Source organism: Phymastichus coffea, unplaced genomic scaffold, assembly GCF_024137745.1.
Source record: "Phymastichus coffea isolate CEN01 unplaced genomic scaffold, Cenicafe_Pcof_1.1 PCOF00056, whole genome shotgun sequence".
Taxonomy (NCBI): domain Eukaryota; kingdom Metazoa; phylum Arthropoda; class Insecta; order Hymenoptera; family Eulophidae; genus Phymastichus; species Phymastichus coffea.
Window position 1 is genome coordinate 1,573,307 of NW_026706867.1, and position 13,723 is coordinate 1,587,029.

Sequence of the window (13,723 nt, forward strand, 5' to 3'; positions counted from 1 at the left end):
TGATTCGTACGTGTTATCCTCGTTCATCTTTTCAAACGGAAATACACACTTATTACGTAGGAATTTTTCTTCGAGTAGACGGAACGTATCCGTTGACATGTAAGCTTTGGAGAATAATAAATTATGGAAGAATAGTTGTTTGCAGAAGTGCCTTACTTTATTATAAACTGGTCAACTAGGTGGAAAAAAACAGGGACAAGTGCGGGGCAAAAGTTGCGAACACCGCGACGAGACGGTACACTTGCCCTGTATTCTTGCTCGCAACTTGGACGCTCGTGCAAAACTTCGGCGTGCCTTGTTGGTCTCTGCCTTTTGTATTTATTTCTCGATGGAATAAAGAATGAACTGCCGCAATATGCTCGATATGTACGCGCGCGGTCGTATGCACGCAATCATTTTTATCGGAGAAAATTCACGGTCGAGCGATCAACCGTGATAGTGTGATTCCATTAAGTTCAGTCTGGACGCGGATATATTTATACAGAAGCGGTATGAAATGAAATAAAAAAGGAGCTGTTTCCTGTGACGATGATCGATGTATTATTTTTCTACATTTATCACCATTTGTAATTCCAATTTATCACCTATCTCGTTTGCGCTTGCATATTTTCCGCGGAAAACTGGCTTTTGGTCAAATGACACGGAAGCGGCAGAGGTAGTTTCGCAATTTTATCCCTCCCCAAGAACTTTGTTTCGAAACTTCTAAATACAACTCAGAAGCCAAAATAGATCCTGCCTAGATTAAATAGTATTTTAGCTAAAATATAGGACACACCCGACATTTCGCAAACACAAAGGCAGAACTTTCTAATCTGTCAATGTCCATTATTAACATCTATCGTCCCGTTGCGTGTTATCGGATAATCATGTCACATTGATCTTGTTGCTATGTTGATTTTTAGCTTATGATCAGAGGGTTGACTAGCAAAACAATTAAAAAATAAAATGAAGCACTTTGGCAGATGGAAGGGACTATTATAGTGGATTTCGATCCCCTTAACGTTTGCAGTCTTGTAACGTGAGCCAATTGATCAGAGTGATTTTCCATAGATAGTCAGCACAACAGTTACCTTGGAAGTTTCACTTAGACCAACTTTACTCAACTGGCCCCTACGTAGTTATGCTTTTTTGATCTAGTTTCATTGGTAATGATTCAAAACGAAATGTCGCGCTGAAAGCGCCAACACATGGAGACGATGAAGCGAGCACCAAGAGAGCTGATTGGGCGGAAGGAGGTAACCGGCGTCGATTTTTCAGGCGCGGCTCGCAGTGCACGGAAAGCCGTACACGTCCTTAGAGCGCGCTCGCGATCACACCGTGCGTTCGCTTGGCATTATCGCTCGCAACGCGCCCGCAGTTGTCGCTCGTACGTTTTCACGATGATGTACCGATCATTGATGAATCGCTGGAACGGCAGGACACAGCAGCATTATCGACGCCTCTTCAGCTGACACTAAAAATCATGCTTTCTCGCTGCACTCGTCGTGGACAAGACTTTATCCTCCGACGCACTGCCGCCACCAGAAAACGAAACGATTGCCGATGGTAAAATGTTACAAGCGACGCGCTGTCTTGCTCTCCACTCGCGTCGCGCTCGCGGGACGAGAGAGTACTGCCGGAAAGCGAGGCTCTCGCTCCCTCGAGCCAGAAGATCCTCCCCCGTCCCCACCATCACCCCGCGTTATACTCACACCCGCGCGCAGCCTCCCTAGCGAGAACGCGGGGACTGATCTGTCCGCAGTGCATTCGCGCAAGGCTTTGTTGTCGGTGTTTTCTTCTTTTCTCTTTCTTTTTACGCTAGTTCAGCGGCTCTCGATATAAAGGTCACTGGGTTCTTTTTGATTTTTACCAAGAGACAGATTAATATGAAAGCATTTCTCACTTCTGCGAATTTTTTTCCTTCGCGACATTTTTAACCCTTGAAAGCCACATTTCTCACTTTATTCGTGATTTTTTTTCTTCGGTTCGCGTGGACGTACTTCCGGTGAAAATACCTACTGATTTTCGCGTCAAGAGGTTTCAAATGGGTTCGAAATGTGCCGATCAAAAATAAAAATTGCGAGGTAAAAAGTGAAAACAAACGTGACGCAATGGTTCGGTACGCTTTATCCCAATCCATTGAGCGATCATATTTTCGACTGAAACATTAACGTTGTGCAAACTTGCCGTGTAATACTCAGTAAAACATGACGGTCAAACTTTGATTGTATATGGATGCTTGGTAAATCAAAAGCATAACGCGTATTGCCCACCGGGAGGTGATAATAGGTTTAGCAGTCAGGAAAATGAATCGATTAACTTCATCGCACGAACTTGTATGTACTATCTTACGACTCATTACAGTTTTAATTAGACGCAATATTAAAACTGATAGATTTGCTGTTTGTGCTAAGGTCGCATAGCACGGACTAGCGAATAGACAGCAAGTGAGTGAAACAGTGAGAAAAAGGGGGGAGCATTGTGACCGAGCTCGGGTAAGTCCGACCATGCTCGGTCGGCGAGCCACCACCCAATACGCACGCATCTAATTGTCAAGTGCCTACGAGCGACAGAAACTGAGATTATACTGGTTTAGACGTGCGGTATCGTATTCTCTCTTTCTCTCCTTCACAATTCACAATTCGATATTTTGAAAGTGCGTTCGCCATACACGAATCATTAGAGAAGTCTGACATAAAGGGATATATTTTTAATAATTTCGTCGTTAACCATAACACGAAACTCGAGCCGCGAGAAACGCAGAGCCGTAAAAAATTTTGCTCGAACGATTCGCGTGAAGCGGACTTTCCGTTAATGCTACAGCCCGTGTAGGACGAGAAGTATTATCGTCGGAGCTTTCACCCAAAATCCTATGAGCTTTCGATACCTGCAACTAATAATACTCGCCGAATGCAGATAAAGCGCGAACGCAAATTTCCGATGTTCCTCGGGACTTCCTTTTAAAGACGCGCTCAACCTTGACGTCGAACGCGCCGTGACGTCGGTAATAGAGCCGCAATTATATGATGGGTGAGCGCCGGGGCGAATATCACGTGAATGATGCGTGCTCGGCGGTTAGACAGCGAAGCACCCTCTTCGTTCTCCGACTCCTAAAATATATTTGCCGCGTGACGAAAGCCCGTGAATACTCGACGATATGTTTCGCAGTCGTCAACATAACTTTCTTTAACGAAAGCTCATACCAGAGTTGGTTTGCACGGGTTCGAAAAAAACATGTCAGAGTCGAGAATAAGGAATTTTTAGTTTATTCATATATTAACCGATTACAGAGAGGAATTTTCTAAAACATAGAATAACTTTCTGGATATAGTAAGAAAGCGTAGTACACTTATGTATTTATGCAAATTCGTAGTAAATTATATGTTTCATATTGTTAACTTGAAGTGTAGGTCAAAGAAACTTCAAAACTTCACCAGCACTAATATTACAATATTCATAATACGATTCAAGTAGTAAAAAAATCAATAACTATGTCAACGGATAGATACAATTTTATCAAACGTATAACGATTGTACATTTGACAATAACCTTCAACATAAAACTCGTTAATGATAAGAATGAAACATTAAAAGAGAAAACGCACTAAAATACATCGACGCACTGAACCACACGACGGTTAATTTTAGCCATGAAACAACGGCCAAAATACGCGTGCGTATGCGCATACTAGACGATGCATTGCAAACGCAAATGAAAATTAATCACCCTCGACGCGCGCGCACGTGACTCGTTTGCGCATCTATGAATAACGGCGTGTTTGTTTGTTGCCAAATGCGAGTCAATTAATTTAATGCCAGTCGCGAGAAAGCGCTGTTTTTGTGTTTGGTGCCAAAGACGATGGTAACAATCGTGTGTGAAGTTTGAAGGGTCGCGCAATTGTTATTCTCGGATGGGAAATTCTTCGCAACGAGGTTTTCCGACGTACTATCTTGGTTATTGATCCTGCGCAGTTGTCACGTAAATTAAATCGTTATTTTAATCAGTACATTTCGTTTTCCGCATTATTGTTGATTTATTATTGTGGGATCTAAATCGTCGACAATGCTAGTCATTGACGAATCATGAAAAAATATAATAATCATCGAACTCGAAGTACTTGCACTTCGGAAAAACTTCTTTATGATCAGCTGAATAACACGCTGCGATTTTTAGAAAATTTTCAGGTGAGATAACACGTTTGCGCTAGCGCCACTCCTTTATGAAGCGCCGCAAAATCTTAGAGCCCAGCTTACGTAAGAGCCAGTCAATCGTCGGCATTGATCGATCGTCGCCGCTGTAGCTCGTCGCATCTCGAGGCAAGAAGAGAGAAAGGGGAAAAAACAGACGACTACGGACCCCGAGAGGAAATAAGCTTGGAAATTCACTTGGGAAATCTTAGCGCGGATGTTTAAACCCAGAGCTTCAATTCACTTCGCGTAGAAGCACATGGTCGCTAGCGCGGACGTCACTTCGAACTCATTTATTCCAACATGCTTTTCTGAACATCTAGCCGTATGGAAAATCGTTCAATACTTGAAAATCGGTGGCTATAGCGGCTCTACGCAAAATCAAAATAATATAAAAATGACACAAATAGACAGTCGACTAAATCATCCAGTCGTAGATGAAAAGAAGGCAACAGCATCAAACTCGGTGGGAAATTCGGTTGCGTGAAAGCTTCATTTCATTCACTCTCTAGATTTGATCTCTTTTTCCTGGGTAAATTTGAAATTCATTGACGTTCTTCTCTCTTTCTCTCTCTCTCTCTCTCTCTTTCTGTTAGATGAAATTGGGAAGTACGCACACCTGACGCGCTTTTCAAAGGTTCTCTGCTACAGCCACTGAATCTCAAAACTCACGGGACAAATTAAAAGGTAGTCAAATGGAATTATCCGACGCTCTTGTTTGCCAACAGTCAAATGAACGCTTATATGAACGAGCAAGATCTCGATACAATATTAAAAAACTAAACTTTTTTCGAACGAGCCCGCAAAAAGGAATGTGCGGCGCCAGATCGTTCCCGTAACATCGTCATGGTCCACGGTCAATCGATTATTTTTATTTACGATTCGTCCGTTGTCGCGATAAACCGAGAACAACGGAGAGAAAATGAGTTCTCGTGGTTTGATACATCGGATCCTTCTGTTGGACGCTGTCGCGAAGAGATAAAACCCAACGTCCAAACGAATATAAACTTCGCGCATCTACTTTTCTTTACTTCTTCGTGGGGCGTTATGTTCATTGTTTTCGATGGCTCTATAGAAGCTGAGCTCGCATTTTTCCGATGCACGTTTGGCCATTCACTCCCGCGAGACTGCTACTTTTATTTATGCGCTCGAGGATTTCGAGGATTTGCCGTTATTTGATTGGTTCATCGATTATGATGTATGAGGATTTTGTTGACAAAGTAGACGTCTGACTAATTTTGATCTTGTACTACTCATGAATAATATTAGTGCGGCCATCGGCTGCATAATTTGTTTGACAGATTTTACGACCAGGATGTGAATTTACTGATTGTTTTACAGTAGTGTGAAAAATATTTGAATAATTGCATTATCTTATCATGTTTCGTTGATTCCTGTAAATATAATATTTCATTGACTAACAAATTAAAACCTCATGATATTTATTTATGCTGTTAATTATCAATATATATATAATAGTTGTATTTAAGGAAGTTTGATAATTAATAGTGTAGAAAAGATATCTATTTATGTACTCTATTCAATACTCCTTCGATGTCTCTCAAATAAGAAAATGAGAAAATGTCACTGGTCATTCAATAACATAGCAATGCTTTTTAATAACAGCGTATCCATCTGTTAATATGCAGCCTTAGCAATATTGACATTTGTTCTTTAACGAAGATTTCTTCGTCATCTTTCGAGGTGGACAATTTAATCTCTACGTCGAACAACAAATTCACGAGCGTTAAACGATAGAGCATTTGTAATATATGTGCAGTAACTTGCCCGATTCGGTGCAATATTCTTCTGTAATAGTACAAGAAAATCATACCCAATACCTCGCGTATTAACGAAATAAAGAGGGAAAATAAGATAATGCATCACAGTAAGAAGAAGAAGTGGGCATTGTATGATTTTTTGGTTCCAAAGTCACTTTGCTCCTGTATCTCTGAAAGATGCTTATGAAACCATGAACCATTGCTGGACGTTTCTTCACGGGGCACGAACACGCCACTCAATGCTGTTACTGATTAAAGTAATATTTCTTTTGGTATTTTTAATTTTTGCTTAGCTACTTTTCTTTACAACGCGCTCTATACTTACAAAATCATTTATTCATCAGCCGTTGAAAGTTATTCCACTTGTGGGAATTGTGAAATTTTTATGTTCAGCGTAGCAGACTGTGTGAGTATGTACGTGCGCGCGTGCTCGTTTCATATGTTTATCTACTCATATGGTCCATTAAACTCTACCTAAAACAATAATAATTAATAATAGTTGATAAATAATAATAATAAATAATAATAATTTATGAAATAAAACTAAATCGTTTGACAGACCTTCGCTGCATAACTGGTGTACCTTGATTACTTCGATATTGATTTACGCACTTTAATTTGATGAGTAACATCAATTATTTGTAAGTCGTGAGAGTCGGGCTGATTTTCGATCAGTGGTGCGTGAATAATTCATTCGGCCAGCTGCGGATAAACAAATGCAGACATTGATATTCTCACGCAAAACAAAAACATAGCAATAAACCACTACTGTCTAAAATTGCACTATTGATGACCTGGCCCTTGAAATTAATAGAATATCTGAAATAGCTGCTTTCTCAAATATAGCACATTAGACAACGACAAGCGAGTACATAGAAATTGGTATTTATTACTTACGGCCACGTATGTTGTCGCTGCGGTACAGTGACACGCATTGCCCAGAGTCTCGCTACGATTGATGTGTTTAAAATCCTCTTGCCTCGGCCATCTAACTCTACACTCCTTCGTCAGGTCGTCTGTCTATGCCACGTATCTCTCTCGCTCTATTTCGCGCCTCTTTACAATTCATATTGTCGCGTGTGGCGCGCATCGTACGTGGGCCACGTCCTGCATGAGATTCAATTAGCTGTCGCGCCAAATAACGTTATGAATTGCAACATTCGTGATTTTTCATTGATCAATCTTAATTTGTTTTCCTATTTTCAATTAGAAAAAGATCTCGAGGATTTTACCGAATGAAATTTCGATTTACGAGTACATTATGCCACTAGGGAGCACAGTACCGAAGCGAGGTCAGCATTTCACACAGTACATGCTCACCTACTTGTACTGCCATGTTGCGTATACAATTTTTCATCATACCCCCGTGGAGTCACATCGCTGTGTCAAAGAATACGGTACTATGTCCTCCCTGCCCGGAGGGCGTACAGCCGCTACTGCATGCGCAGTGGGATGAAAAATTAATGTTCATTCATTGATAGAAACCGCAAACGGAATTGACAATGCTTTCGTAAGGCGAATGAAACTAGTTCAATTTATTACCATCAAGATTTAAAGATATAATGTGACATTGAAAACAATGAATTTTTGTTTCAAAATACCAGACTAATATTTAACTAATCTCTAACAATACTTTGCATTGATCCGAAATATAAAAATATTGCAATCGAATAATCAACTGAACAGTAACTTTAATATTTACATCGATCATACTTTCTTTTCTTTTACAGCATTATAGCGCATATTATTATCACCTTCAAATCAGATGCTTTTACGTTTAGTTTAACTCAAACTTTGAAAAAATAAAGTTTGACCGCTGCTCTTTCCGTGGCGTCATATACTTAATAATTTTTTCTCTTTTGGGATGCAATTGCGTTCAAGTTGAAATTTCCAAAAAATAACCTTTTTGTTAGAGGTCGCATAAAAGAGAGTATAACTAATGAACGGTTTAGATTTGGATTTCCTCAGTGTTGTTTGCCATTTTTAGGCTATAACGTAAATTTAAATAGATCAATAGAGAAAGTCAAAAAATTTTTTCAGTTACAATCTAATCCATCAGCAGAATTGAAATCAAGTGACGTGGTAGCTGCGAATAGGCACGAAATCGCGACAGCGTCCGGCACTATTTATACAATAATACGGTGATTTCGGACTTCCTTCAATGACATGAATTTTTTTTACGTCTTTCTCTTTTAAATATATATTTCGAATTGTCGAACTGAAAGCTTAGAATATCACCGATCATCCATAAAAAGTTTCAGTTGAGAAATAACAGTATGAAAAATAAGTTAATTACAGGTTGATTTTTACAAATACTAATAGTTTGACAGAAATCGATCATTGCAATCCACACACGTATTCTTAGCCAATGTCAAAAATAGTCAGCACGGCAAAATCCGAGGACAATAAATCGGGAGCGCGTCTATTCTTATCCATTGCCTGTAGTACATTTTGTTTCGGTTATTGAGCCAAAAGTTCGCGGATTACGAGCAAAAGCTACCATTCTACTTGTCGATCCATTACACTCCACTTTTTTTCTTCACTCTTACGCATTGTTACACCGGTTGTTTCTTTTATAAGCGGTGGATCTCGCTTACTTTGTGACCTACATATCCCCAAGTTAATCGTAGAATCATTAGCGCCAGATTGCTGGCAAAAGTGGATCCTATTGATCTTGCACGCGAATAGGACGATCTGCATCGTTACGGGTGCCGATTTGCTGTTTAATTCTCTGCAGCATCGAACCTCCAATTATTCTCTTCTGTTCGTTTTGTCCTCCGGAGAACGAAGTAGCGATATTTCTTTCGTAACGAGATTGGACTTCTTTTTTTTCTCTAGCGTTCTTGCAATTCGCTCCTATCGTTTGGCTCCCGAGTGAAGAGAAACTGTCGTTAGCCCAATTGACAATGGCAAAACATCAACGAGCAAACGTTCATCTTTCGAAATATGTGTCGCATGATCAGTCGTTTTAAATGCATATCTCGTAATCGTCAAACATACACTATTCGTTTATGTATATGTCTGATGATATACGAAATAACAATCGCATCAACAAAACAATCAGTGCTCGAACGTCGCAATTCGTCGCTGACGGCATTGAAAGTTGGATATTGGTGAAGCAATCATGAATAATTAAGTGTAATTAAAACGTCGTGTTGTATATCGTACAGCGATTGTTCATCTCGCGCGCCTGAACCAAAGTTGTTGGTTCGATCGCTCGGCGTCGATCGCTCTCATCGATATAACGAGCACGCGTTCCCCAGGTGAAGCTTAATCCTCGATTCAAATGCAAAACTCGCGCCCGGCCATCGTTATTCAGCCGAAGAAATTAATGTCAACGCTTGTTCAGCGCGATTCCCACGGAAGGCTATCGTCTGGCATACGCCTGCAAAATGTGCCCCGTTATTGGCCCAAGCCAGGCCAAATATTTTTCAGCCGAAAGAAACTGCTTGGATTTCAGATCGAAAGATAACAAATTCCCCATGCGAATGTACTCGGCTTCCGTCGTGCTGCTCGCGTTTCGCTTTTCGAAATTGCGCTGCTGCGCGTCACGTTGTCTCACATTATGACGCGATGTAGTCAGTTGTAGCATGTTTGTCGGCAAGATCGCGCGTAAAATCTGGATCAAGCACGCGAACGAAAGTCGGAAAACTCGGTTCGAAACTGAATTTCACAGCTCCAATATTTGCCCCAAGGATGAGCGCGAGCAAAGGTGTCTTTTACCATCTACTAGTGGAAAAAGAAAAAAAAAGGAAAGAAAAACGACGAGTACTTGAGAATAATTTTTTCCCTTCCTTCCGAAATATAAGGAACGAAGATGCGCACGGGGTTTCGCGGCAGCTGCATCGCGTATTTTTCAAAATATTGCCCGTCCCTTCAACGTTGAACGGTATAATTTTTACGAGTCGCAGTTGACTAGTCGCGCAAGAATGAAAGCTCTCACGACCGCACGGTAAAAATTTTAGCGTCCACAAGTTATGTCGCACGCGTGTGCCCCAACTTTTCTCTTTTATACGTCTTACGGGTTTCCCCATTATTCTTCTCGTTTGAACTATCTTGTACTTTTTTAAAGCTACAAGTCTTTACTGCCGCTGTCGCTTGATTTTTTTGTTTTTTTCCGGTAGCAAAGCAACGACTGGACATTGCAATTGCGTGGAGATATTGATCCCCTAATTTTCGAACTCAGTGCGAAAACGTTGTAAATTTTCGGTCGCAAATACTAAAACGCATCCTTTCGCTGTAATTATTTCGTAGCAATCAATTTGCCGGCGAGTCTCAGTGAATGCAGCAGCAACCAATGAATAGAAACATTCGGGATTTATCTGAATTCGCATTGCAGCAACGGCTATAAATTCTCTCCGTGCTGATGGGAGAACGGCCAAAAATGAGTCTAGGTGTAAAATGAGGCAAAGGTAAACATCGGGAGTCGCGGTGAGCAGAGCAAATGGAAAGGCTATAATCCCGCGTTAAACACGACGTAATCCCAGCGGCGAGACTACTACGGCATTCGTTCTTATCTGCTACTAGGCTGCGTTATAGCGTCAGCCCGCGGGGCAGAGCTTGGAATAGTGCTGTACCATGCCTATGCTTTCACGAATAGCACGCTGCGACTGCTGCATTCGCGTTTGTTCGAGCTGCTCTTTCCAGTGTTTGCTTTTTCGCTGGGTCAACGTTCCGGGCTTCAAATGCTGAAATGTCATGCTGCTCTCGATATTTATTGTATTATTCCATTTGACATCTGGCTTGCAATTCGTAGATAAAGATTTACGATCGAGTAAAACAATTTTCATTACAGACTATATATTAAACGAATCGTATATTCTAATGCCACTACAAAATTTACAGAAGGCGATTTTAACAAAGACATGATAACAGAGTAATAATCATTAATTCACTGCCTTAGAATCCATTAAATAACGATATTATTCGGCTCTAAATCATTTAAAAATACAATGGAATCTTCTTGAAAGTGGCATTGGATCAATCTTTTGAATTCTGCGGCGTCTCTTCTGGCACTCTCATTAAAACAGTTAAATAAGTTCAAGTTTCTAAGCCATATTATCTAAATCAAATTATCAATAGGTACTATTTATCTATTTTTCATCTTTATATATCAGTGTATAAATGTAAAGAGGAAATACGAAATATAAACTAAGTGAAATATAAACGGTCAAATTCTGATGGTTGAAAAAACGTCGTAAAAGAAATTGTAATTACATAGCTACAGTGACAATTCCCTCGGGAACTGTAGACTTGAATGTTAATACAGTGGAATGATTAAAAAGTAACTAAAAGGATTGGATTAACAAGAAACATGGACACACGTAACCAAATAATTATCTGCGCTTAGCATCATTTCAGTTTTTACGATAGTCTTGAATTTTTAATACGTACTACCAGTGTCGCCAGCAGGTATTACATACGCATGTGCACATAATAAAGGCTGACTCAACGGAACGAGCCAAGCACAGTGATGTACGATATCGCCTTGCTGGTCACCTGAAGTGCAAAGTTCGAGAAATGATTGGTGTAACGCGACGTAACTCGAAGAAATGTTGTCAGTGCATATTAGTTTACTAAAACGTACCCCGTAGAAGGTTGCCATACCCATGTCAATTATTCCACCTGCACTTATCACTGCAGGCTTGACGCATCGGAACATTAAGAACGAAAGTAATTTCCTCGTTCGGAGAGAGCTCGAATACCATTCGTTGCAGTATCTGAAGAGCGCGCGTCGTTAGTAAAAAAAAAGGACTGAAAAATTTCTCGCGAGAACTTACGAATCGGTAAAGATATTTTCACTGGCGTCGGAAAGCCTTTGCGCCGCCCAGTGAAGAGCTAACTGATGTACAGTCAAGGCGAGAAAGACAAAAACGTATCGAAATAAATGCACTGGTTGGTGAAGATTTATAAGTATCTGGATTTCAAAAAAATTCTCTTCACTTTTCGTGCCTTTTCATCATCGTATAGTCAATAGTGATTCAACCTGCTGATTCTAATAACCACTTACCAATACACTAACAGTAGGCAATTGCACAACGTGGAACAACATTAGTACGAAAAAGCACATAGAATAAGAGTCCCCGAGGATAATTGAAAAGCTGGAACACATACCAGTTAACGTTCAACGTTCATTACGTATATTAAATTATAAATAAAATCAATGTGGAGCTTAACTCTAAAACTCTCTGATGTAATTGTATAATTTTAGACATATATGTATACGCCTCATCCATTCCTCGTGAATCATCGTATGCTAATCGATTGGGCTGTTGCAAGCGGTACCTGTAATGCATTTTCAATTTGGGATTCATTAGTACTCTAACTAAATACACACACACACACACACACACACACACACACACACACACATATACGACAAATCTGTTTGTAAAGGGATCGGTGAAACCGAGCTTATTTGAGTACTGCCAGTGAAATAGATATATCCAAAAAGTTTGTCCGAAAAATGATCGATACTTCACTTGATAATGGCAAATAATCCTACGCAGTGTTCAACGCAAACTATGTACGCTGTATCGATTACCACGACGATCAGCGTCACCAGCAATACCGACAAAGCATCCGACAAATAAAATAGCCAGTAATACGCCTCCTTGTTTTCGACCAGAAACTCGCCGTTGAGAATACTCAAAGTATCGCGAGGAGTTGGCAATGGCTTCACTTTGTCCAGGAGCGTTGGTAATAGAGGCAGCATAATGAAGAACGACCCACTTCCAAATATCATTCCTACAAGCATCAGAGGACGATGAATATGGTCAGCGTTAGCAATTAACCATAAGGTGTATTGATACCTGCATAAGCGATCGTCAGTTTTCGACCTCTCTCTCCAGTTTCGATCATGATTTTCACTTCCTCGGGGACGGCAATTAAAGCCCAGTTCTCGACAATCGCATCCCACATGATTCGCATCTTGAAAGAAATGACAACTGACGCACGCCATACTGGCGACTGATCAAACAAATACATACACGAATACCTTGATATCGGACACGCTAATTATAAGCAATTTGAAAAACATAGCTGTCAGAAACAGCACTGCTGTTAGGTGGTCCAGAAGTTTGTCAGTGTCCTTTATATCTAGTATTATGCCAATAACCTTACCGAGAAGGAAAGAAAGCAGTGTTTGTCACGTTTAATAACCAGCAGTGTCGACGACGTCTAATAAATTCATGCTTACATGAGGAGTGCTAAAAATTAAGGTCATAGCTGTAAATATACTCCTAATTATGTATCGTTTCCAGTCGTTGTACGGCCAAAGACCCATCATGGTGAGAAATCCTTTGTTCAGAACAAAATAACGACCGTTGTACATCTCCATGGTCTCGGCGAATCCGTTGCTGACGGCCAACTGCCTCGCAACGTCGCTGTTCCACCGAGCATTTAATATTCATGATACCAGAAATCCATAATGCCGTACGCGCGTCCTTGTTCTATAATTTTAATTGTTACGACGCACCTGTACCGTCATCGTCACTCGATCATTCTACTGAAAAGAAGTTTGGTTAAGGACATTGAACGTTATACACGGGAACCCGACCTATAGACCTTTCGTGGTGTCAACACCAAAGATTTCACTGAAAGTACGAGTGGAATTGGAATTTCGACCGATAAGAACCGATGCGCATCCGTCTGCATTTCGACTTTTTGAAGCATCCAAAAGACACTCGACTCCGGTAGCATTGTAGGTCCCCACTTGAATTTTGCGCCGCTTCGAATTCGAGTACCCAGCGATCGAGGCTCGTAATTACAGACTG

At 40.6% G+C, this 13,723-nt stretch overlaps 3 protein-coding genes across 5 annotated transcripts in view; 1 reads left to right on the top strand and 2 right to left on the bottom strand.

The window, feature by feature from the left end:
* LOC131666143 (uncharacterized) overlaps window positions 1-1,591 on the bottom strand; it is a 45,944-nt gene extending 44,353 nt beyond the window's left edge. For both annotated transcript variants that reach the window (XR_009302078.1, XM_058938553.1), the window contains exon 1: window positions 1,389-1,591. The gene's annotated coding sequence lies outside the window, so the exon portion shown is untranslated. The remainder of the gene's footprint in view (window positions 1-1,388) is intronic.
* The window catches only part of LOC131666142 (midasin), a 92,945-nt gene that overhangs the window by 54,112 nt on the left and 25,110 nt on the right, over window positions 1-13,723 (top strand). The gene's annotated exons all lie outside the window — the stretch shown is intronic.
* LOC131666144 (odorant receptor 49b-like) lies at window positions 10,879-13,287 on the bottom strand. 2 transcript variants are annotated; one of them, XM_058938555.1, is made up of 9 exons: window positions 13,147-13,287; window positions 12,946-13,065; window positions 12,761-12,878; window positions 12,479-12,695; window positions 12,126-12,233; window positions 11,959-12,049; window positions 11,729-11,865; window positions 11,536-11,668; window positions 10,879-11,447 (listed from the first exon to the last, which is right to left on the bottom strand). In XM_058938555.1, exons 1-9 carry the CDS (start codon window positions 13,285-13,287, stop codon window positions 11,397-11,399), a joined length of 1,116 nt encoding a protein of 371 aa, XP_058794538.1. In that variant the 3' UTR covers window positions 10,879-11,396. The 2 variants fall into 2 exon arrangements, with proteins under 2 accessions (XP_058794538.1, XP_058794537.1); XM_058938554.1 differs by having other exon boundaries at window positions 12,431-12,695.

Bases quoted from the DNA above. Each gene is read 5' to 3' on its own strand.
- LOC131666144 (XM_058938554.1), bottom strand. From the start codon at position 13,287: ATGGAGATGTACAACGGTCGTTATTTTGTTCTGAACAAAGGATTTCTC. The intron at 12,050-12,125 runs GTTAAGCTCCAC...TATGTGTTCCAG, and splicing joins TTACATCAGAGAGTTTTAGA to CTTTTCAATTATCCTCGGGG. The intron at 11,669-11,728 runs GTAAGTTCTCGC...CGCGCTCTTCAG, and splicing joins GAAAATATCTTTACCGATTC to ATACTGCAACGAATGGTATT.